Consider the following 26,224-nt stretch of genomic DNA (forward strand, 5'->3'; position numbering starts at 1 on the left):
GGTGGTGTTAGCACTCCTCACTGAGGTATAGGTTCCCTATATCTCACCATACACACACATATAAACCTATCAGTCACCCCTAAGGCAGGCCCTATCAATCCTGAGGGCAGGGTGCTTGGCTTACAATGTGAGGGGGTGCCTCTGCATGAGCAGGGCCCCTCTGCAGCTGGCAGAGTCTATTCTCCATGGCTGTTTGTGGATGTGGTTAAACCATATACTCTTAAGTGCATTATAACCTATCGGTAAATGCTAACTTTGGAATGACTGCATCAAAACATGTCGTGTTTGGTGTCAAACAACTTGGAATCACACCCCCACACCAGTAACTGGTGTGGGAGTATGATCCCACCCTTCTAGAGGGGACGACATGCACCTACTGTGGTAACACAGTAGAAATCTGAAAGAGCCCTGGCATCACAAAATGGATGCCACCAGCACAGACACTGGGCTGCCCTCCTGCTGCTGACTGAAACTCGCAGTGGTGGAGGCCCAACAATAGGCATGCTGTCACAGGGAGGTGTCACCACCTTCCAGACAGGATTTAGTGTATTGGGGCTGGGTGGGTGCACTCCTAGAGTGCTTTGAAGTCCTGCACTGGGGGAGCAGTAGGCTCCTATGTGCATATGCCAGCTCAAACCGGTTCAGGGGCTACCTGTCCCTGCTCTGGCGCGAAACTGGACAAAGGGAAGTGGGTGTAACCACCCCCTACCCTGACCCTCCCAGAGGAGTGGACATAGAGCTAGTCCCTCCCCTACCTTTAGTATAAGATAGGGAAACCTTGCCATTGCAAATCAGATATCCCTGGACGACGCTCTACAAGAAGAATCCTGGCCCTTCGACGTTCCACTACCTTTGGAAGACTGAAGAATCTCCCTTGGAGTTAAGGAGTGACTCCCCTGCTTGGCAGGCACCAAAAACTTTAATCAACGGTCGCAAACTTTCCCGCTCCCCCTGCAGCCCCGGAAGTGGATTTCCTGACTTCTCGATGGCCATTGTGAGTCTCCAGCAGAGCTGAGGCGAGTGGATCCCACGAATGACGAGGAACAGCAATTCCCGGGTCTGCACCGCTGACTTCCTTCACATTCCACAACACTTGCTGTTGCCAAGGCTTGTTGGCTCCAATCCGGTTGCCGACACCTCAGTAAGCTGCAGACGTCGTGGGACACTCCGAATCCAGCTGCTGGTCATCATCGATGCCTCCTGGACCTCGTGGGCAAAGAGTCAAAACACCCTTGATCACCTGAAATCACCCGACTTCCGTGGGCATCCATCTTCCTGGCCCCGGGTCACTGGCAAGTGACTGAACACTGTCCCTTCTGCTTTCAGGTCATCTTCATCTTGAATCCAGCCTTGGATTCCACCGGACACTTCCACAGACTCCACAAGCAGCAAATCTTCATCGGCTTCCATAGAAAACGACGACGCGACCCGACACCAAAAGACACCTATGCACCCGGCTTCCCTGGGTGAGGTAACTCGTGCACTCCGGTGCACTAGTGTGTGTTGGCCCTCGAATTACTTACCTTGTAAGTGGCTTGCTTGTAGACTTCCTCGAAGTACCCTAAAACTTTAAAAATCCAACCGCGACTTTCTCCATTGATATCAATAGGGAACCCGCGGCTGTGTTCTCACACTGCACGCGTCTCCCGTGGGTCTTTTACTTACCTGTCTTGGGTGGATTAGTGAAGCCCCGGCGATTCTACAGGCCCTAGGCCTTGTTCCCTTGCAAGTCGACTTTCCTAAACCTCTTTTTTAGTATATGGTCTGGTACGCTCCTAGGGCCCCAGCCATATTTGTGCTTAACTTATTGTGAAACATTGATATTTGAAAGTGTCCCTGACCTCTAATCTCATAAAGAGATTAGTAGAGTGTGTCTAGTAATAAATACATATATATTTTATATATATACCTGTGTGGTGTCCTTTCATTTGGTAATTCAAGAGATTATAAGGTAAAACAAGCTGCTTTACATTCCTCTGAGACTTAGCCTGAAGGCTGCTCTCCACAGCTACCACTAGGATAGCTTTCTTTAAAAGGTTGTCTTAAACCTATCTACCATAAGAGTCGAATTGGACTGGTGCAAGGTGGCCACTATAACTAGTGACCAGCATATACCAGGCCAACTTCTCACAGGTGGCCATCCCCATGAGACTACGTCTTGTCCAACTGAAGATCCTACATCGAGCTTATCTGGATGCGGGAGTTTTGGTCAAAATGGGCAGATGGGTAGATCCCTCTGGTCTCAGATGATGTCGCCAGGAGGGGACCTTTTTTACACTATCTGGGAATGCCCAGTTGGCCGATCATACTGGGACGCTATTACTAAACAAATGGAGAGGGCTGGAGGTAAGACATTGACGGCCTCCCCAAAATGTTGCCTACTAAACGTGTGGGATGCCACTGACCTTATACAGACAGAAAACATGGACTTCGATGGGATGGGCCATCTCAAAACGCAACATCGCACAGAAATGGGGCGTGGGAGCGATGCCTAGTATTCGCGACTGGGCAGTTAACATGGATAGAGCCATGACTGCGGAAAAGCATGTCTTCAAACAAAAAGTCTGACCGCAATTGGGGTATGTGGAATAAATATAGGGGGGATATATGTTTGTCTCCAACAGTTGAACTGCGGCGTGCTAGAATGAGACTTGATAATACATTTTCTACCGACGGGTCACCCCCTAATGGAGGATCGTGATGTTATTAATGTAATGTTGACCAGCTCATAATGACTGTATACCTAATGCATACAATGGCCTCAATGCATTGCTGTTCTGTTGGTTATGCTTTTCATCAATAAAACAGTTTAAAAAAGAAAAAGATATTCCAGATTCATTGGTGATTTACTTTGGTTGCCATGAGATTCTACATTAAGAGGTAGTAGGTTTTTAAAAAAAAAATGTTATTCAAACACATTTTATTGAAGTTTTTGCATTCAGAGTTAGTTTACGGTCAAGGTAAAAGACGAAGTCAGGTTGTCTTATAAATGGTCTTTGTAGGTCGATCTCCTAGGAATCCTTGTCCTAAATCGATCCAGGATGCAGGCTAAACACATGTTTTTCTGTTTGGTTTTTGAAGTTAATTACACACTACATAATGTGATGAACACAAGGTGATGTGACAAGTAGGACACATTGATGGCAAACAACCAACACGACCTCAGAACATATTTCCCGGATTGATGAGCAAATCAAATTTGGACCTGTCCCAAATTGCACCCTCCTTGCAGTCTTCTGAAAGGTCAGCCATGCTACCAGCAATTGGGAATAGAGACTTGTCCAACTCATTTACTGGCCTATTTCTGCACTGACACACCTTTCCAAGTTCAATGTTTGTTCTGGTTTCCCAAGTGACTGGCACGAAGTTTCACTTTTCCCTTGAAAATCCTAAATTTAAGTCATTTATATACTGAGCTGCCTCTCATAGATTTAAATAGGTATGCTAAATCACCACATTATTAATACTATTACTAACACTACCTACCAACACGTGTCTGCATAAGTGTGCAGGTTTGAGTTTAGCACCATATTTTCACATAACATTAAAAAGTATTTTACATCTACAGAGTGCAGTGCAATATGCTTGCTGTTATGACAGCTGCATCATTTGCATTATTGTTTCATCTTCAGCTAAAATGTATCAAAATTGAAATACCATAATATACATCATCATCATGTCAGCCTTGAAAAAGCCCCAGGCACATTTGCCATATGGAGTGAAACGTTTTAGCTGTTGCATAAAATGTTAGATGTTTTACAAGTACTGCACCTTGAAGACCTTGTTGCTCAACCAAGGCTGCTTTTCATTACACTTTGCAAGCTGTTGAGGGAATCTTATGTCCTGAAGGTTCTGTATCATATTGAATAAAAATACAATAGAATAGCACAAAAAATCTTACCCTTAGTGTACCATAGGTGTTCAAGATTCAGTTACATATTCATGGATGCATGACAAAATGTCTATATCATTCGTAAGTACAAGTACTTGACACCATTTGATTAGAGATAGTCTTCCAAATTATTTAAGAAGTAGGTTTTGGAACCAGGAGTAATGGGTACTAATCCGAGCTTTTCCACTTGCTAAAACTATCTGATCCTCGGCTAATTAGTTTCTCCCCCCTATGAGCCAGAAATTAATAATGTTTTGGAGCAAACTAACACCACTACTAAACACAATACATATTTTGGGTGTCAACATGTTATAGGAGTGGGGCTTCCAAATAACCTCTTATCATTTTATCTGTGTTATCACTCACAAATCACAGGACACAACACGCTTATTCGCCATGCCACATACATCCCAAACAATACCCTGTAAAAGATATGACAGAGTGTAGTCGTACCTTTACAGCTCACCACATGGGTACTGATTCCAGTAAACTTGTTGATACTGGTCTTGATTGGTTCAGCTCCGAGCCAGCAAGTTCCTTCTGGGTCAGAGCTGTCACACCTCACCCACAAGGGAGGGAGCACTGCCACTGGCTTCTTAATTGATAACTGGTCCATATTGGGATTATGTGCCATAATGTAGCTTGACAACAGTTGCCTAGAAGGAAGAACACATACAGAAACCAATGACCACAGTTAATAAACCCTCTGTCAAAGTTTTGAATACAAATACATAAAATTATGTAGTATACCTAAAGAAAATCTATCATAGGGGCATCTAACCCTTGTAAAATCAAGCAGCTACTGTCCATAACATCTGTTTTCACATTATATACATATATCACTGTATGATAAAAATATTGTGAGCTCAACATTGTCATTCTTCATAGATGTATATTTTTTTGTTTGGATCATAATCGTTTTGTGATAACAATCAAACAGTTTGTTCCAAAATTAAACCCAGAGACTAGAAACACGTTTTGCAGGATTAACTCGCTTTCTCATGGCAAGGACATGAAAGTTACATATTTCAATAAATTAACATAGGTGAAGTAATAGACTTCTCTTGGATTGGGTCCGTCCTCTGGCATTTCATTGGTAAAGTACAAAATGGCTATTGTAGTTAGCGGGTGGTGTGGTGAGCAAGCAAAAGAATGATGGATTAAACCCAGATCCTTGTGATTGAGGGTGAATGTTTGCATTGTCCAGCATTCCGTCCATCAATTGTTTCTTTTGCTATTGTAGTTAGCTGGTCATGAACTAAGTAACTGAAGTAGTTGGTCAATGCTCATGATAGCGCTTAAATTACAAAAAGGTATCTAAAGTTGGTAATAAATCTGTCAAAAAGCAAATGTCATTTCAAACTTTCCTAGCTGTTGATGTAGTCTAGCCAAAAATTAATACAATGAGGTGTGGCGCCACGGGGAAGAGGTGTGGCACCGCGGGGAAGAGGTGTGGCGCCGTGGCCAGGGCGACTGACTCCGTAATGTGGGGATCACGTTTCGATCGCCGGGGGCAGATTAGCCCAGCACCATGTGACTCTGGGCAATAGCTTGCTTAATCTTCCCGACGGCCCCCAGCACCTAGAGACCCTTACCGGTGATTGTTCGTGCTTTACAAATGTGGATTATTATTATTATTATTATTTCAATGTTCACCCATTTATTCCAAGGCTAAGTTTCCAAGGCAACGTATTCAGTTGATCAAAGTTATGTTTTGCAGTATCGTGAAAACCTACCCAATTTAAGTGTTAGCTCCACTTTACAAAACTAATTTCAGACTATCAACACTATGCATGTGGGTTCACAGAAAGGTAGGTGAATGCTACAAATTGGAGAGTTCTCTAACAGGTAAGGATTATTGGTGGAGGATGTTACACGAAGCATTTCAGAATTCGTGCTTAGGAAACCTTGCCTGGCAGTAGGGTTGGCTCTATTCTTAGTTTGGAAGACTGCTTAAGTACGTCTGTGACTGCTTGTTTTTGTCAGAAATATGGCGACAGTGCAATAGATTTGATTGTTGCCCTCAAATTGTAGTTGGCTGTTCCAGTGAGCAGGTGCATCTGAAACAGAAGTCTAAGCTCTTGCAGAGAGGACGAGCAGGATAGTTCGTATTTTGTGAGGATACCAGTAAAGTAAGATTAGAGGGAATGGTGAAACCCAAACATGCCCCGCATTCTGAATCAGAATCACACTTTTCCATCAATGTTTCATGCACAAAAACCCTAGGTAAATGTTCCCAGGATAATGCTTCAAAACATTACTGTTGCATTGTGGAGCAAGCCAGATCAGCACAATAGTGCGATACAAAGTCAGGCTAGCACAAACATTTTTTTTTCAATGTGATACTTTATTTCCTATGTTAAGAATCCATTACAAACGCCACCCATAACACGTACCTGGCTTTGTGCACAGATAAGGGAATTGGTTCACTGATCTCCTGCAATGAATTCTGCAATGCATGGGACTCGTCTGCTGATGGTTCTTCTTGTTCTCCATTTTCAATTTTCACAGGCTATGATATTAAAACAGGTTACTTGACTACTACGAACACTCAAGTGGTTATGGCAGATAGCATGTAAATGGCATCATTCAATATAGAACAATTTTTATCAATGAATCTGCTACCACAGAAACAAAAAACTTGAAAAAGGAATAGCCAAAATGGCAGCAGAGAAAGAACTACAACCTTGAACTACTGGCAGCAGGTAAACTATCATGGTATTACCAGAGGAACTCCTCTATTTTTGTCAGGCCATTAGGCACATCTTTTCATGCAAGATGCCACTTCCAACATAGTAGGGCTACCCCTTCTCTCAACAAACAAAAGAAAAGTTTCACAAACACCTCCAGATATGCGTACAGAATAAAAGAAAATACCTTACATGCTAGTTTTGACTTCAGTCAGTTGGTTTTGTGATGTGTTCGGTTGGAATGTGGGTACTGTACTATGGTGACACAGACCCCTTATGGGAAACGCCTTTGTGAATGCCCTTTTACTTCTAGTGAACACTTTAAAGCTTCAAAAAAGAATTGTGGCATATGAGCAAAGGGGGGGGAGGGGGACGAGGGTCAACAGCAAGAGAAAAATAGGAACTTTAGGTGGAGGTAGCTAAGGAAGACAATCATTCCATGAAGTTTCAGGAAAGTGGGAGTGGAAAAGTACATCTAACCTTCCGTACACATCTGACATGTGCAACAGGTTTGAGAGTGCTTGTTTTGATGTGAAAATAAAAGGAGTGTGACGTGAGTGGTGGTGACCAGGTATATATAAAAAAGGATTCACTTAAACATATGTATGTGCTAATTTTCATCAGTATAACAACTGCTCGCTACAGTGCATCCTGTGCCTGGGATGGACAAAGGAGATACAGCAGTAGAAGCACACCAAGGATGACAAAAAGAAGAATAAATTGTGATGCGTTGTAGGTCAACTCTGTAAAGCATCCCAAAAGAATACTAAAGCATTATTGACAAAGAAAATAAAAACCTCGCAACTCGTTAATTGGATAGACCAATATTGGATAACACTGAAGTGCATAACTTTTCAAAGCAACCTTCATAACATGTCTTGGAGTAACATGATTTAATCAGAAGCGAGTGAGGTCATCTGGAATAGTTAGGGCTTGGGATTTCTGATGTGACAGTTGGGAAAGGGGGGGGCTCTGTGCCGGTCAAAGATTGGTGGTGCCGTTACCCGCAGTTTTATGAAGATTACATTACAAAATAATGCCACGAGTGTTGCTTCTTCTGTGGGTAAGCATGGTGACATTGGCAATGAATATACTGTGCTGGCTACATGTGGCACCACCATCTTCAATGGTGAACTGCTTCTCACCAAGGAATGGAACCTTCCACACGTTACTGGTACAGTGTGAGTACCAAGAACATTTCAGAACTGGTTTCACAGAACTCTGACATTTTTGACTGTTCTAGTCAGACCCTCGTATGGATGTTAGCACTCATGCGATTAGTGACATGCAAGGAATTACTTAAGTCACACCTAGAAGCTGGACTACAGCAAGAGATAAAAGTTACTAATCAACAACATTGTAAGCAGCCATCTTGTTGGTAAAAGAAACACAGGAAAGCACAACATTTACGTACGTCATCACGCCTACTGTATAGCACCATTTTAAGTGTTTGGAAGCAATGCGGTCTACGTACAATCTTCCAGACGAGACATTCCAAGACGGGGGTATAAATATTGTAAGTCTTGGTGAAAGTATATTGGATTGAATGTTTAAGGAAAATGATATTTAACCCTCTAGATTAATGTGCATCAGCAGATCTCAAGCATACTAAGTAATTAATTAATTAATTTTTAGTATCTTCACATTAAATGAGTTTTTGTAATGTTTGGTTATCATCACTGCAACAAACTGCAGTGATTCTATGCAGACAAAAAACTTCAAAAAATCTTTTTTAACATTTGTTGTTTCTGCAATGTCTATTACTGCAGGTGGTGACATTATCACATATACAACTACTGAACATGTGCTTTCATTTTTCATCTATTTTCCATTGGATTGGGTTACGCAACAAGCTGACTTGTTTTTCATCAGAAAAGTATTTCTGAAATCATCTGTGACATCTGGCATACTTGAGTGTTGTTTGGTGAAACATTTATCGTCAGTATGAATTCATTTAGCATGTCCTAGCCTCCATCTTTTCTTCCAGAAAAAGGAGACCCTTTACTTGGAAACAGTGGATAAAGTATTCAGTTCTTACCTCATTGCCATAGGTGGTGAAAAAAGAATTCCATATAGAAAGCAGGGTGTTTTATTGAACAGTTTGGACATTGAGATTAAGAATATTCATTTCAGCTTTGATATAATAACTAGTGTAATTGTGATGAGGCACCAAGGGGCATTTATGAACGTTCTGTGGAAATGCTAGAAAATCATTTTGGCTTTCTCATAACTGTAGACTCCCTTGTACGAACAATATGAGAGTACAAGAGAAACTACTATCCAGGAACTTGTTTCCAAGTGCTGCCATTGAAACTGCGGAGAGGACTGACAATACTACGGGATGGGTTAAAGAGATGAGGTGGAGCCTTTTGGAATGTGAGGACAGTGTGAATTAAATAAACTGAAACAATGTTGTTTAAGAGGAATCTTTGCTCATAGTTTCTAAAGTTACCCAACATGAGAGTAGTCTGGCAGTTGGTAATGAGAAGGCATTTGGACAAAATATCGAGTTTTAATATTGTGATACAGAAATATCGGGGGGGGGGGGGGGGGAAATATTGTGATACAACAATATTGTGATGCAGAAATATCGTTGTCAAGAATATTTTTTTGGGTAATATCGCTATTAGGTAGAACGTTGTTGTTTATCTCATTTTCAATAATACCGTTTAAAGAATATTGTTTTGTAACTAATTTAATGTGTTTTAGTTTATTTTAATTTTGTGTGCCATCATGGTTTGTAGAATGCTTATGATTTTTTTTTAATATAGTTTGCAATTTTTAGTGATTTAGAATTTGTAATTTAATTGTTATTAGTAATTTATAGTGTTGTAGCGGTTGTTAGGTTTGTAGGGGGTAATGTGGGAAGTTGAGTAATAATGTATTAATTACTTATTTAAGTATGTGGTTTATATTATTTTTTTATTTTATGTTTTATACAGCTCAAACGCGACCCGTTAGGGTATCAGAGCGCTTTACAGCGATAGCAAGTTATGTACAGCAATAACAAGGTAATTGCAAGAATCAGAACAGGCGATTATGAGAATACTGTGCAGAGACAACAAGTTAATTACAAATAGTAGGAGTAGGCAATCATGAGTACACTTGGGGAAGACAAAACAAAACGTTAGCAGGAGCAGAGGAAGACTGCACCACACCAGCCTCTAACCATTAAAGTGAAAGTGAGGTGAGAATGATGTAAAGTGGTAAGCAACTTCACCATTCCCGATGACCTCACCGGATTCCAATTACACCAGGTTACTCCAAGGTACTTTACAAAGATAAGCCACAACACATCTCACCCTGAAGAAAAACTCCAAACCCATGACAGAAGGATAAGGAACACAAGACAAAAATATGACAACGCAATCAGAAGCAACAAAAACTCCAACGTACCAAGTGTAATTACAGAAACATGGAAACAATTACACTTGGATGATTTCCCCAAACTTTTGATACAGACATGAAAATAACAATAAAAATAGAGCAGAAAGATCAAGGTCAGTGTTCTGCAAAATCTTTCAACCAACCAGACTTCTTCCTATTCCTAGCATGTGTTCGGAGTATGTGAGCAACACTTTAAGACAAGTTCTCACTAGGGATAACATCCACAGACATTGAGGAGGAATTGATCAGCTTAGTATTCGGAATCAAAACCTTTACCAATCTTGACATACACCAAGTAGAAACTCACATACCAAGGAATAGCGCAAGCTACTAACTCGGTGTCTGGAGAGTTTTAGGTTGTACGGATAATGTCCCGTTAGGACCACCACTTTATGACTTATCCTTGTACTTTGCAATCAATATGCATTACTGCAAAATTAGTTTGTTGATGGAGTCAGGGACAGCTATAAAGGGCAATCTTTTGATGATTGGCTATGTGGCACCTGCTTCATGCAGATCCTCTTCACTACAGTTCCTCTACCCAGAGAAGGTCATGTTTAAGTACTCGCCTCCATCCATGTAACAGTTATACACATTTGCGTGCAGAAGGGGGACAAAAACATTTCTCATTTTTAGAGGGAGATTTCAGAAACAGAAAATAAGACCCTATGGGCCTGATTACGAGCTCCTCGTTATATTCCGAATTGTGTTTTAAACAACTAACCTTCATTAAATTTCGTTAAGTAAAACCTGACAAAATTCGACAGGGGAAAACATACAGTATTTACTGTATAATGCGGATTTCTGTGTATTTTTAAACACCAAAATGTGTATATTATTCCCCATGAACTTGTGATAGGTGTTATTTAGCGCAGCCAATAAATAATGCAATCTGTGTATCATTATTTATTAGGTGTGATAAATAACACCTTATCTCATAATCGGGGCCCAAGTGTGTAGACTAAGGTCAGTATTTTATTCAGGACCTTCTCTGTGTTGATCCAGTCCCAGCACCATCTATTTGTGCTGTAGATGTTTTAATGAACTAATAGTCTTACTTGATTAAGACAACATCTCATAAAAGCACCAATGAGTATCAAATTCTACTCAGCCAGCTGTGGCCCTGGGCTCTCATAATTAGTGATCTTTGCATGCCTTGCCTATGGTGCACTTTACAATTTTAATGTATTTTGTGTAACTTTGCACAAAATAAAACATTATGTTGGCATGTCGTTTACCATATGTATACAAGTTGACAAACTGCAAATTTCTCTATCAATCTTAGCTTGGCAGAATCATCAGGGCGAATGCTTTCATAAACCCGTTTGGACTATCTTGTTCCGCACTGCGTGGCATGTACATTAAGTTGTTTCAGCGCTTTGTTTCTGGTTTTGTTGTAAATGTTGTTACTAAAGAAGGTTAAGTCAAATTCTGGTCTGTACTGTCGATAATCAGATGGCCATGGACACAACGTGACATTTGGTATTGCTGTATTATTTAGGTCTGGTGTTGGACAAGATTTTTTAGGCTTACTAAAATTATACTTTATGGGGTTTTCAGACAGTTCTTTAGTGCTTGTTGTCTCGTTCACAATTTCTTCCATCCGTTACAGCATACAGCAGTTAGTCAGTCTACTTGAGCCGATAGCTTATTTATTAAGAGTGACTTCATTCTGCTCTTTCATAAGGAGCACATCCATGCAGAAAGTAGTTCCATTAAATGGCAAGGACTACTATGGCACTGTATAGAAAAAAAAGTTTGCTTTTAGACAATGTTGTTTTTGTTTTTTTAGATTGGCTATGGTCTGCCAGCTTCCCCAGCAATAACGTTCTCCATTGAACCTGTCAAAACAAAACAAGCATTGACAAAGGTTGACAGTTGCGTGTGGTAGATTGGAATGGGATGGAGTGGGGTCTATTGGAGTGGGATTGATTGGAGTGGAGTGAGGTGGGGTGGGGTAGAAAGGTGTGGTTAAGAGTGGAGTCCGGTAGAGTGGAGTGGAGCTGGTTACATTATGGCGAAGTAGAGAGGAGTGAGGTAGATTAGGGTGGAGTGGGATAAACTGGGTGGATTAGACTGTGGTATACTGGAATGGGGTGGGCTGGTGTATATTGCGGTAGACTTGAGTGGGGTAAAGTGGAGTGAGATAGATAGGGGGGCTTGAATGGAGTGGGATAGGGTGGGGTAGAGGAGAGTGGAGTGGAGTAGATTGGGTACACTGGAGTGGGGTACATTAGAGTAGGGAGGGGTAGATTGGAATGGGGTGGTTTGGGTTAGACTGGGGTGGAGTGGGTGGGTGGGATGAGTGGACTGGGATGGATTGGAGTGGAGTAGATTGAGTGCAGTGAGGTAGACTGGGGAAGAGTGGGTTAGGGTAGATTGGGATGGAGTGGCGTGAGGGATTGGGGTGGGGTTGAGTGGGGTAGATTGATGTGGAGTAGACTAGAATGGAATGGAGAGGAGTGTAGTGGGGTAGATTGAGTGAAGTGGGGTAGCCTAGAGCAGAATGGAGTAGGGTACATTGAGGTGGAGTGGGGGAGAGTTAAAGATTGGAGTGGGTTAAATTGAATGGAGTAGGGTAGAGTGGAGTGGGATAGATTGAAGTAGATTGGGGAAGACAGAATCAGAGGAGTGGATTTCAATAGATTAGGGTAGATTTAAGTGAAGTGGGGTAGACTGTGGTGATGTAGGGTAGATTGGGGTGGAGTTGAGTAGATTGGGGCGGAGTAGACTGCAGTGGAGTGAGGTAGACTTGAGTAGATAGGCTATAAGTAGATTAGAGTGGAATAGATTGAAGTGGGGTAGTGTGGAGTGGGGTGGAGTGGGGTAGAGGGGACTGGTCGGGACTGGGATAAAGTGGAGTGTGGCAGACTGGGTGGAGTGGGGAAGGTTAGAGTGGAGTGGTATAGATTGGAGGGGGTGGATTGTGGTGGAGTGGGGTAGATGGGGGTAGACTGGAGTGGGATAGATTGGGGTGGGGTAGACTGGGGTGGAGAGGGTTATATTGTAGTGAAGTGGGGTGGGGTAGAGAGAATTGGGGTACATTGAGGTAGGGTCATGTGGAGTGGGGTAGAAGGGGCGTGGAGGGGAGTGGCATGTTGCATGTCATTGAGATGATCATTACATTTGCACAGACACAGTTTTACTGCGCAAAAACGATAATGTGTGAAAATATTATCACCTAGTGTATCGATGTGTTTTGATGGTATTCAATTATTTATTTCCTCCACACTTCAGAATTACAAGAAACTCTACTTAATTTGTACTGTCCCAATTCTGATATATTCAGAAATATCAGCACAGTTCATTTTTGTTGTGTGCTACAAAAAAGCATTTTGTTTCACAGCAAAACTGTCATGAAAAATTATCTTACTTTGAAGTCAGAGAAAGAAAAATAAACACCAACCTCCCTCAGAAGATAGAGCCTAACATTTGACTTCTGTCTTTGAATGCACATCAAATGTGACAAGATACGAACATGAATTTAAAGGCCTTTATACAAGCATTGCTCCACCAGGCGAACTGGACTGCCTAAAACAAAGCAAGCAAATGGGAGTTACAAAGCCAATGGTAAGCAATGAGCAGAATAGATTCCCATGGAAGCTTTCAGAAAGCCCTCAAGAAGTCGTTAGCAAAAATGTAGCTGCGCTTGTCAGGTAGGCTTTGACCTAAAAACGCACACTAACCATTCACTTACTATGTGTTTCAAAACGTTTTCTTTCTTGAAGTCATTTCTAAGATCGATTATCCTCATAAGTATAAGCAAACATATGTGACTTACAATAGGTAAAAACGGCATCTAAATGCTCTTTGGACGTTTATGAGAAATAATTATATTTGTTGCTTTTTTGCAGATTTATATAGCGCGAACTCGACCCAAAGGTATTGGAGCATTTTACATGAGCACCAGTTACGTTACACAAGGACACATTCATTTTTTTGGTAGGCACAGGGAGTTTAAGAGATTTGCCCAGAATCACAGGATGTGGAGTCAACCCCGGGGCTCGAACCTTGGTTTCCCAGCACCAAGGTCGGCAGTCTAGCCGTGAGACTGATGGAGCAGGATTTCGCAAAAAGAAACCTGCTCGAATGAATACCCCCATAATGCATACTAACAGTAAGTAGTAATAGAAAACTAACGTGCACCTTATATAAACACAAGGGAATTTGCTTTGCGCATGTGTGCAATAACGTGAAATAATATATGAAAGAACTAAAACGTTATTTACATTGTGTTTAGAAAGAAATTAGAAATAATGCATGTCTAGTGCATTTCGAAGTTTGCATGGTGCATTTTGCTTTAAAATAATAAATAATGCTGTTTTCGCTTAAAGCTATGCTATGCAAAATGCTAACAGGCAATAGTGCAAAGGTGGGTGGTAAACAGTGAAAACTACATTAACACATAATTAATGAATGTTCATTTTCCATTTGCTATAGAGCTGGATGAGACGCCATTTTCCCTTAACATAGCCGCATAAAGGAGGGGCAGGATAAAATGAGTGAATCTGAACTGTCAAAGACACGCTGAAGCACTGAGCACAGCAGAAGAAGTGCAAGGGCGAAGGCCAATGTGATGAACGCTTGCCAAGAGATGTGACAGACCGTGGGACAAAAAGACTCCTTCAGCGGACATTGCTTGAAATTATGTGCAATTGTAACATGAATAACAAGCATTAAAAATGCAATAGATCTCGCCTTTCATTAAGTTAAAGGCATTTGCTTTGCTATACAATACCATTAGCAAAGCAAATGGCTTTAACTTAATCAAAGGCGAGATCTACTGCATTTTCAATGCTTGTTCTTTCAGGGTTGATTAAGTATCTACTAGCAGAATCTCTTAACTTATTTCCCATCAAACTAACATTAGCCCATTTGCACTTTGTTAACTGATGAACACTTTTCAAGATAACAACTATGTGCAAGTTTTTCGAGATATTGTATATTAACCTTGAAAATAATATCTGTCTCTGAAAAGCAGAATAACATAGCCAAGTGTAGGGTACTTAGCTATGGAGCAAGGAGACAAGTCCCTCCTACGCTACCGCGATAGATGCTCCAAAGAGTTGGTTAGTGGGAGCAGTGAGCTTAGTGGGAGCAGTGAGGATAGTGGAATGGGCAAGAAGAGGAAGGAAGGAGCAAGGGGAGAGAAGAGGGAAGGGAGACAGGAGGATGGAGAGCGGAAAATGAAGAGTAGTGAAAAAAGGAGAGGTTATCGGGGGAGAAAAGGGCAAATGAAGATCTGGATAACAGTTCACATCCTCAGCATGGCCTAAAATCTGTCCCATACAATTAACCAGTGGTACCTGCCTGGCACCCTAGGAATCCAAGCCTTGGAACATGAGTGACATTGGCATATTTAATGTACTTGTAAGTCCCTTGTAAAGTGGCACTACCTGTGCCCAGGACCTGTAAATTTAATGCTACTAGTGGGCCTGCAGCACGGATTTTGCCACCCACTTAAATAGCACTTTAAACATGTCTCAGGTCTGTTATTGCTGCATATGTGTGTTGTTTTTAAACTGCCATATCGACCTGGCAAAATAAACATTTTGACAGGCCCAAATTTGCCTTTTAATACTTATAAGTCACCCCTAGGGTAGACCCTGGACAGCATAGAGGGCAGTGTATTTAAAAAAAGGGACATGTACTTTTTAGTTTTGCACATGGTAACTCGTAAATTAGTTTTTCACTACTGCAAGGCCTATCTCGCCCACAGGCTAACAGTGAAATTACCTTATTACATTTAATAAGTGGTCATTTCCAAATGGGAGTAGGTAACCAGTTTATGTCTGATGTCTCTGGAATTGTAATGAGACATCCTCTCTCATGGTTATGTCTAATTTGAAATTACAATTTTGAAAAGGACACTTTCAGGCGGTTGGCATTTTCTGGGCTTAGCCAGTTAGAGCCTGCGGCCTGTCTCTGGGTCACATGACTGGTTGTAGTTGACTGTTGGGCTTTGTGTATTCCTCCTAGACAGCCACACACAGTAGGGAGCTTAGGAGTGCCTGGATTGGCCATTACTGTCAGAATGGAAGGGTGGAAAGGGGCACATACCTACTTGAACTTGAATAGTTGGTGTCCTGCCTCCACACAAATGGATGAATATCCCATGTTGTGAATCTGGAACCATGACAGGAAAGGCACAATGCCTGGGGACTTCAAAGGGAAACCTCTAGAAGCTTGTCCCACTTCAAAGAAAGGCCCAGGTATAAATATGGGACCCCAGACACCAACTCTTCAGTACCCTTCTGGACTTGTGGAACTCTACCAGGAAAGACTGCTGCGCTGCTGAAAGGACTGCCATTCAGATGGACTGCTTCTCTGAAGGACTGCTGCCCTGCTGTGTTGCCTGCTGCTCTCTTGCCCAGGTGTGAAGGACTGAACCAGCATCTATTGAAACCGGGACCTCAGAGTGACTCCAAGGGCTAGTTGGCTGGCTTCCGGACTACAGCCTCAAGGACAGAAGGCACCAACAACCTTGAACCCAGCACCTGGACTCTGCCATCTGTGAGCCGTACCCTGCCAAGTGGTGCCACCCCAGTTCTGTACACTTAAGCATGCTTGAAGGTGCTCTGCCAGCCTATTTGAGGATTCAGGAGAACAGATGCATCTCCTCTGCTGCACTGCGCAAACCCGAGTAGTACCAACATCAGCTCTGCTGCCAGGATTCTCTTAACACAAGAACGCATTGCCCTAATAGCCCGCATCAGAACCACCGCTGTGTGAAGTTTCCCTGACACATGCCCTCACAGTACAAATCTCGCGTTGATGGCAGCCTAGGCGAAGATGCAGGTTCTTGCATCGCAGATCATCAGAACTAATGCATCGCCTCGACGCTGGACTTCACATCACAAGCAATCCTCTGACAATGCAGGACCTTGCATTGCAACTTTGCAGCCCCTCGGAACAGACGCATCGCCTCGAGTGCATGAGGAATCCTCGACGCAGAACATCACAACGCTTCGGGACCAGGATTTAGGGTACTCTTGTTCAGCTGGCCTAACTGTGTTCCTGTAGCCGGTCCACGCTCCATCGAATAATAACTTCGGAGTGGTAGGAGATTGTACAGATGAGATGCTAAGGCAGTTATCTTGGGTTTTGGCAGAGGGCTTGTGTCCCTACTTTGCTTATATACCAAGGGCCTCATGTACAAAGGGTTTTAGCATTTGCAAACTATCTGATTTGGGAAATCAGAGGGTTTGCAAATGCTAATTCCCCATTTACAATGTTCCAAGACAATCAAACAATTTGGAAAAGGTTCTCTGAATCATTAAATTGGTTTAGGAAAGTTCTGTTATTGCATTCCACGTGGATACGCGATGGCCCCTCTATATTGACCTATTTTGTACCCTACCATGGTGGTCGCGGCACCCTCACCCACCGTTTCAGTAGCTTAACCTTAGTGCAATGATTGGTCTTGCTCAGCCCGTATAAAGGCATAAGTTAATAGCCTGCCAATAAAAAAAGATAGTTGTACAGATAGGCTTCAAGATGCATGTAGTTCCCTGAAAAGAAAGGGGAGAAGATCAAGCAAAGAGTCAGTACCTGAATGGAACAACTGCCGGACATCCAAAGGCAAGGTGCTGCGCTCTCAGGGATACGATCACCAAGCAACCTACAATGCGGCAACCTACCAACAGAGACATAACAGGAAACACTAGCACAATCAAACTGTTGATACAGACCGCTTTAAATGTCAATGGCTTGATGCATTTTATCAAGCGTAAACATATCTTGAATTAATTGTGATCCAAGAATGAAGTTATTGCTCTGCTTCAAGATACACACTTGAATAAATCAGAATCAGCCAAACTAAAGCGTGAATGGGTAGGCATGGTAATCAGCGGGAGTCATACTGCCAATGTCAGGAAAGGGACTATAGACAAAACTTGAGAAAGCACTGCGAAGCAATATCATTCAGGAAGGTGCTCCCACATAAAATTATCAACAAATGCAACGATCCAAAGGGCGGGTACGTGTTTATTAATCTGAAAACATTAGACATGTCTCTGATTATTGGATCCTTGTATGCCTCCAATACTGACAGAGATTTGTCTGCCCAACTCCTCCCAAAGTCTCAAGATTACTCACAGGTTGGACACTCACGAGCAATACACAGAGGAGACTACAACTTTCCACTACACCCGATATTAGCCGAAACAGGATATCCAGATAAAAATAATGACAGGGCAGTACCTTCATGCTGGCTGACCTTGGGTTGGCTGATAGATGCAGATGCCTACACCAGTACAATCGTGAATATACATTAATTTCTAACACACATGAAATTTCATTATGCACAGATTATTTTCTGACCTGTACATCCTTATTTTCAAATTTGTGCAAATGTGAAATTTTGGAGAGCAGGGTGACAGACCACTCACTAATCTTAACAACACTGGACCAGTAAAAAAGACATCAAGTACATACATTGCGACATATTTAGCAGAAAACAGGAACTCTGTGCCATTGGCACACCTGTTTTAGGCAGCCGGAAAGGCTAAATTGGAGGGAGCTGATGAAGACAGACTCTTCGTTGGCAGAAAGAAAGCTCAAAACGACAAGTCCCAACTTGAATTGAACATAAGAAATAACACAACGCTCTACTCAACATATATAACGCAAACTAGAAAATGAATATAACCTTAATATCCCTCTTACTGCAAACACTATGAAAGGTGGAAAAAAGTTACCCGCCTGTTAGCAGCCCAATTGCGACAAAGTGGGTCTCTGATAGCAGTCATTAAAAACAAGGACAGTCTACTACACCTGCATCCAGTAGAAAACATTGATCTTTACAACATACTGTAAGAAGCTACACAGCCCAGTTCAGTGAGACACGAGACAGACTGAGGGAGCTTTCTTCAATTGTTTCAAGCTACCTGCTCTATAATTTGAAGGAAGGAGAGTTCCTAGAAGATGAGATCACCAAAGAAGATGTTGCCCAAATAAAAATCTTGGAAAAAATATTTGCTGCATGAATAACAAGTGGGTTTTCTACCATGCCGTTTCTTCCAGGCACCATCTGCAAACACTAGCACACTTGCTATGGAATAGGAGGGATAGACTTCAGGAAAAGCTAGCTGCTTCATTGTAAGCTAAAGTAGTGTTCGACAAAGTGAACGTGGACTGTCTCTTTTAGACCATGGGCAAGTTAGGGCTGGGATGCGATTTCCTTTCAAGAGCCAATGGCTGTACATAAGCACATCCAGACAAGTTTCATGTGGGGGATGTTTGTCAGAACCCTTTCCAATAAACACAGGACCAAAAAAGAATGTTCACTCTCTCTCCCCTGCTTTTCCTACTCACGTTGGACCCGCTGTCAGCTGCAATATGAGAATCAAACGGCATATAGGGGATTGAAACAGTAGTATGTGGTAAATAAAATCTTTCCTCTTTGCTGACAACATCCTGATGAGAATCACAAAGCCCCAATCATCATTAAATACATTTATGGCAATAGCTGAAGACTTCTCTGAAACATATTAAATAAACTGGTGACAGTGTGAGATTAAGCCCATGACAAAGATGACGATTTGAACTAGTTTAGAACCACACAATATGGGTTGGACCCATAAAGGCCTCACATAAGTAGGTATTAAGATCAATAGAGGGCTTGAAGGAATGATAGACGACAAACAAAACCACTTAATGCAAACAACTTTCAATGATATGCCTGAACCTTTCCATTCGGGGTAGAATTCAAGTTGCTAAAATGGAAATAGCCCAGAAATTAAATTACATAACTGGTATGCTACCTTTTACAACACATCACTTGAAACTTACTCGTCTAGACAATGATATCAACACATTCATATGGCAGAATAAATGCTCTAGACTGTAAGATTTTAAGCTACATGTACACACAACATCAGGAGACCTGAGGCTACCACATATGTGTGCATAATACTGGGCCCATTCCCTATAGGAAGTGATATATTTTACCTGGCCTTATACGCTATCCCTTATATGGACATGAATGGAACGTACCCTCCTGAGTGGAGCACATGGTTTGGTACTCATGCATAATTAAAGTGCGAACTTGTATTTTGGTATCAATCCTATTGTGAGGACCTCCTTACTAACTGAGAATGGCACACAAGGATAAGAGTAAATTTGCTCATACATGCCTCAGCACCCATCTGCATAAATTGAGGGATTACCATCAAAAGTAAACTGATATACTGGAAACCATTAGAGGTAAAGGGCAAAATAGACCAAGTACTAAAGTCCTTCTAAATACTGAAGGTATAAATTCTGCTCCCTGTCTCAGACCACTGGCAACCTCTTCAGCCATTGCATTATCTCCGTAAGATACTTAGGTACCAGAAATACCAATCACAACTTCTCCTGCATTAGTTCACAACTATATGTGGGGGCAGGAGGTATTCAGTGGAGGGAGGACAGGGCTTCAACAATAAGCGCTTTGAGCAGTCTTTCTACACATTACTAGGCAACAGTGGCAAACAGTACTTAATAAAGAATATACAGCGAACGAATGGGCTGCGTTATTGGAGACACACAACAAACAGCTCAGGGAAGCAAAACTAAAACCCTTGTATTTTTCAATAGTGCATCATTCTGACTGCCAGCGATGTGCGTCACATAATTGCGACTTAATACACATACTCTGGTATTACCCAACACTAGAACAGTACTAGCGTTCACTTTTGGACCGAAATGTCACAATTTCATTACACTCAAATGACTGTCTCTACCCGTTTAGGCTCAAAACAGGACACCAGTGACCTGATGGGATTGGTGAACTAAAAATGAAATGGATTGCAACTTCTCTGGCCACAGCGTAACTATGCATCCTCCGACACTGGGGAACCCAGGGAGAACACACTACTGGGGAATGGCATGTGGAGATCACATGAACTGTAGGTTGGGAGCAAATGATATTAGCGAACACTAGACACATTTAACGAGACATGGGGCAATACTTAGCAGTCACCGATAATCCTCAACACAACAGTGGGTAGGAAGTTATACAAAATGTGACTATTTCATCTGAAATTAGTAACACACCCAGAGCCTACCCGACAAAACCAAGTTAGTAATAACGAAAGCAACTGTTCTCATTCTAACATTACACACACATAACCCACCCACCACCTCCCCTTTAAATACGATTAGTTTAAGATGCGTTACACAGATCACAACTGGAGGGGGATGGACATGATGAAGAAAAGCAAAGCAGAAAAAGAACGGATCCAAAGTACGACTATCTAAGGTAAAACAACTTGAATAATATAAGCCGCCTGTTTTATGTCCAATGTTTAACACAATGTTTTCATTGATGTTAATGTCACAGAGCTGCAGACAAGAGAGAAGTTGGACGGAACTTTTCTGTCTGTTCAAGTATCATCAAATTCACTGTTAAATATAGGGAAAGCCATGATGACAAGAAACTGTGCAGAGTAAATTGTTTGGTAAAGTATTAGAGTACAGTACAATGCCCTTGATAGTGACTAAGATAAGACAGTCTCACTTCTCACCTTAAGTGCCCATACAGTGCTCAATGAAATTAACGTCATTGTACTATTCTGTTATTAGAAAGAAAAAAAGAATTGTTACACAAAATATAAAGGCCTTGAAAGGTAAATCTCTGTTCCACTGGCAGCCAGTGGAAGCTACCGAGGACTGGTGGCCTGTTCAAATTATTGCAGGTGCATGATTACTTCTAAGGGCTGATCACATATGTCCTGGTAATAATCGCCCCCAATAAAATCTGATACTGAGGGATTCCGAATTTATAGCGTAGGATAAATACCACCTATTCTGAGTTTAGCCCTAAAAAATGGAGCATAGCATGTGGATTTTGTTGTGCACCATATGAAAATCCACAAGTCCCGGTACTTACCAGGCATTCTTCACCTATTAAATTTTGGGATGTTTGGCCTACCGTAATTTAACAGAGGGTGTGGACTTTTTTTATCACATCCTGTCATTACCAGGTGGGATCAACAAACATCGCACCATTTAGAATTGCAATCCCTGCCCACACCTGCTCATAATTTACCAGGGAACTTGTGAACAGGCACTTTGTTTAAAGTTTGGAATTCTTAGCTTAGGGGTGGCATTTGCTGGCAAATCTAGATACAGGTCGTTACAGAAATCCAGCCTGGAAAGAAGACACTCAGGCACCAGGGTCGCAAGGTGATATTTCAGAAGAAATGGAAGGGATTTCCACAAGAGACTCAACATGTGGAAACGAGGCCAGGCCCCAGAGTCACTGTGTACATTGTGGGAGGGATTCTTATCTAAGAAGACTTCCAAGGACTTCACGATCTGCTCGGAGAGAGGAGCTCAACCAACTTAAGAAGGTAGAGACTGCGGTCCCATCTGCAGCCCACCTTAGCATACAAGGGGTCTGTATCTGGTACTGACCAGTTCAGCTTGGCACATGAGCAGCAAAGCCTGACACTTGAGCAGCCCCAGTTCTCACAAACGATACGCTGCCCAAGCCAGGTACTTGAGCAACCTCAACTTGCACAAAAGCAAGCCAAACTTGGCACAGGAGCAGCCTCTGCCTTTTGTTTAAGCAGCGTGCTCGCCAGTGGCGGCTGGTAGGGAACGAGAGTGGTGAGGCGAATTTTTTTTTTTTTTTTAAACCACTTACTTTTTCCATCGTCTCTCTTCGTCGCCTCCACTTCTCTTCTCTTCCTGACTCAGAGTCCGAAAGAAGCAGGAAGCACACAGGCTGCCCTAAGCCAATCACAACTCTGCAATGCAGCGCTGTGATTTGTGTGAGCACTGTGGTTCGTGCGCTCAACTGGGGAGAGGGAGCCTGGGCATATTCCCTACCAGACTGTGCATTACAGCCTGGTGGGGAATATGCAAAGTGCACATGACTATTTGGCCGGGCGAAGATGGCCGGCCAAACAGTCATGCGCACTTAAGTGCATGAGCCACTCCTTTTCCTCCCTATACCACCTGCCCCGCCCCACCCTAACCCAGCAGCAATGACAAATAAAATGATAGCTTAGTTATTATCATAGCTTTAGTGCTTAAGTGCACTCTAAGCAAGCTTTACCCATGGCCCCTGCTATCAAGGCAAGGGACTTCTAGGTCCCTTGGCGCTTACATATGCCACATATGCTTACATATGTCACCGCTGCTCAGTGCGAGCACCAGGGGCGGCTCCTCCACTAAGGCGGAGGAGCATCGCCCCACTGCTCTCAGAGCAGCGGAGACATATGTAAGCATATGTGGCATATGTAAGCGCCAAGAGACCTAGCAGTCCCTTGCCTTGATAGCAGGGGCCATGGGTAAAGCTTGCTTAGAGTGCACTAAAGCGCTCTATGCTTGCCTCCCTAAGGATCTATTGCATAAACTACAGACTGCACAAAGTGTAGGACTCAAGAGGAGAGATCCTGTGTCGGTGGTCAGGCCATCCCTGCATTGGCTCCATGTGAAGGAAAAGCTCATCTTCATGGTATCAAGTTTGCCTTTCAAATGCCTACACATATGGTCAAGCCCAGGGACCCCAGCTTTAAAGGGGCTACCTAAGAAGGCGATACCTCCCTCTATGTCACATCTGTCTATTCCCCTGTCTCAGCCATTCTCACTCTCTGCTGTAATCTTAAGGACTATTGAGACTTAGGGCAAGACGTATGTCTGCTGTTTTTATGGGATTCCGAAAGTTTGACATAGTTTAGTTTTTTGGCCAATATGCTAGCACAAAATGTGTAAAAAAATTCAAAATTGTTCCGAGACAGGGCGCCCCAAATAAGCCTTGCGTACAACCCCACAAATCTTTAAAAGGACATTGGTAACATCACTTTTTTTAGGGAAAAGAAAGTTATAGTCAATGCGGCGGCCAAGCATCTCCACGAGACAATTTATTTCTGTGGCTTACATTTTCTAACTACTGCACCACTTCGATCACAAGTGCCTATCCAGGGCTTTAAGTGGGCCGGGTCCTGCTGGTGCTCAGCACTGGCGGTTCTAAAAAGTAGGTGCTGGAACGGGTCCATATCGGGCTCTCCATTTTTGACCTCACTCCCACGGTGAACATTTTGTTTAGCCCTGTAGCAGCACTACCCACCACTGCCTTTGGCGTAACGTGAAAGAGACTCGTTATAGTTCTTTCACAGTCTCATCATTTCTGAACTGAAGCATTTTCAATGTTATATACAACGAAGGTGTTGCTTGTGCACCTAACAGCCTTTGACAAAGTCAATAGTCCTGGCTTATCAGTGTAATTTTACTTGTTGTATTGTTTATTTGGATGCAAATACAGAAGCAGCAAATTTACCAGTCGGGAGGCACACTATACTAAACACAGATTTTTTAATCATACTTGTTTTTAAGCCACGCCCTTAATTACATCGGCCACGCCCCATTTGATCCCGCCCCCCGCTTTTATCCCACTTATGCCCTGCTGTGCCTATCGACTAAATGGGAGCCTCGGTGCGCTATGTAATTGTCCTGAGTCAGTTGGGCACCCTGAATTTTAAGGCCAGAACCTTGACACATGACGGCAGCAGTTCTGATGGTACTTCACTTTCTGACTTTTTCGCCTCTGAACTTCGGGACAACAGGGCACCTAGAATGCATGAACAGAGTGGTACAAGCGTTGCTCACAAAACAAACTCTTACGTTCGAAAAGCACCTTCGTTTTATCGTCTTTCGCCGGCTCTCGAGCCCTAGCGCCTACAGTCGATTCAAATTACATTACGTGGAACAAGCACACAATGAACAATTCAAGACCGGTCCCCTTTAAGAAAAAAACGTTGAAATTTGACATACCTGGAATATGAGTTTATAAAAACAGGCTCGGGCTCTATCCACACGAGTGACCAGGGGTCGCTTGGCAGACACTGCAGACACTTTACCAATGTGTCAGAAGAATTCCCTGACATTTTCTACAAGGGACTGACTGCAGGCGCGGTAGGCCCCTCTACATGCCGCTCGCGCAAGGGTACCTAGAAGGTTAAGTGACGCCGAGCTGTCACTGAAATGAAACCGCGTGCATCCAAGTGACAGGCAGCCCCTTCATACACCAAACATTTCCAAAAAGCAAGAGTTCTTCCCAAAACCAGGGTAAACAAAAAAAGGCTATTCACGGTCAATGCGTGCATTATGCACTAGGCTGTGATGGGCAGGCAAGGACGAGGAGGAAGGGGCCTTCTCAGGCAGTGAACCCCTTCGAACTGTGGGAAACACTGTTTCACAGTAAATGTTGCAAGACCTACGGCTGATATAAACATGAGAGTCCATACTCCGTTCGGCAGCTGACTGTCGTGACAGTGTCACAATCCATCACTTTCAAGTGGACAGAGCATCGTTGGTGTCCTCGCGCGCCTGGCGGGCGAGGGCAACATGTATGGGAGGGTTGTACGGTCCGTCATCTCCGGCTCTGTAAACAACTCAAAACGTGTCTGTCTACTAGAATTTGGCAGCTGTGGCCAGCACTGAGATACCGAGGTCGTTTTGGCTTTAGAAATTGTGTTCATTCACTCATACCTTCATTCATTCCGTTGAATCACTCCAATATGTATCCCCTAGCTCAGAATTTAAAACTATTGTTTGTAACTTCTTCCAGAATAAACAAGTGCTCGCAAGTCAGCCGCTGTTTATTTTTGCATCACGCTTTCACTTTAAAGTGAAAGCGCGATGTAAAAATAAACACTGGCGCCATGTCTCCTTTTGAGATGGCCCATCCGGACTGGAACGCGCTGCAGCAGGGGGATTTCTTGTCTTTATGGGGCCATGTGTTTAAACACATGGCCCCATAAAGATAACAAGCCTTTTACGCCAGAAGGAAAGCAGGAGAGCCCGTCCAAGTGGGCCGTCCAAAAAAGCCAAAAGGAGGCAACATACATAGCTCTTTCCCAATGGTTGGCCACCGTTTAGCATAAACGGTGACGCCAGCCAATGGGAAAGAGGGGCAGGGCTTAAAGCCCTTTGGTAAAAGTAAACTTGTTGACTAGAAGTCTCGAGGCGAGGAGCGCATGTGCGCTCCAACGCCAGCCGAGACCTAAAAACTTGTGAACGGAACAATAATGAAATCATGGAAATGGATGTAGAACAATGAATAAGTCCAACCTTTGAATAAGATCACAGTGGTGTGACCCACCACCTCCTACATCCACCAATCAGCTGTCGAGTTTAGTCAAATGTTTCAACTGATGTGGGACAGACATGTAGGTTTTAGGGTATAACTGCGGTACCTTTAGGAGTGTGGTTAAGTTAGGCTGACTAGAGAGAGAGAGAGGGGAGATGCGTCGCTGTCCGTCAG

General features: G+C 42.8%; 1 protein-coding gene across 6 annotated transcripts in view; it reads right to left on the minus strand.

The window, feature by feature from the left end:
- Window positions 1–26,224, minus strand: part of ZWILCH (zwilch kinetochore protein) — a 479,149-nt gene that overhangs the window by 136,558 nt on the left and 316,367 nt on the right. For 3 of the 6 annotated variants that reach the window (XM_085644608.1, XM_085644609.1, XM_085644610.1), the window contains 3 exons: window positions 17,521–17,605; window positions 6,289–6,404; window positions 4,346–4,548 (listed from right to left, as the gene is read on the minus strand). In XM_085644608.1, coding sequence (XP_085500734.1) covers window positions 4,346–4,548; window positions 6,289–6,404; window positions 17,521–17,605 — 404 coding nt within the window. The remainder of the gene's footprint in view (window positions 1–4,345; window positions 4,549–6,288; window positions 6,405–17,520; window positions 17,606–26,224) is intronic. The other 3 variants (XM_085644606.1, XM_085644607.1, XM_085644611.1) reach the window with 1 other exon arrangement.

Source organism: Triturus cristatus, chromosome 3_1 (assembly GCF_964204655.1).
Source record: "Triturus cristatus chromosome 3_1, aTriCri1.1, whole genome shotgun sequence".
In the NCBI taxonomy this organism is placed as follows: Eukaryota; Metazoa; Chordata; class Amphibia; order Caudata; family Salamandridae; genus Triturus; species Triturus cristatus.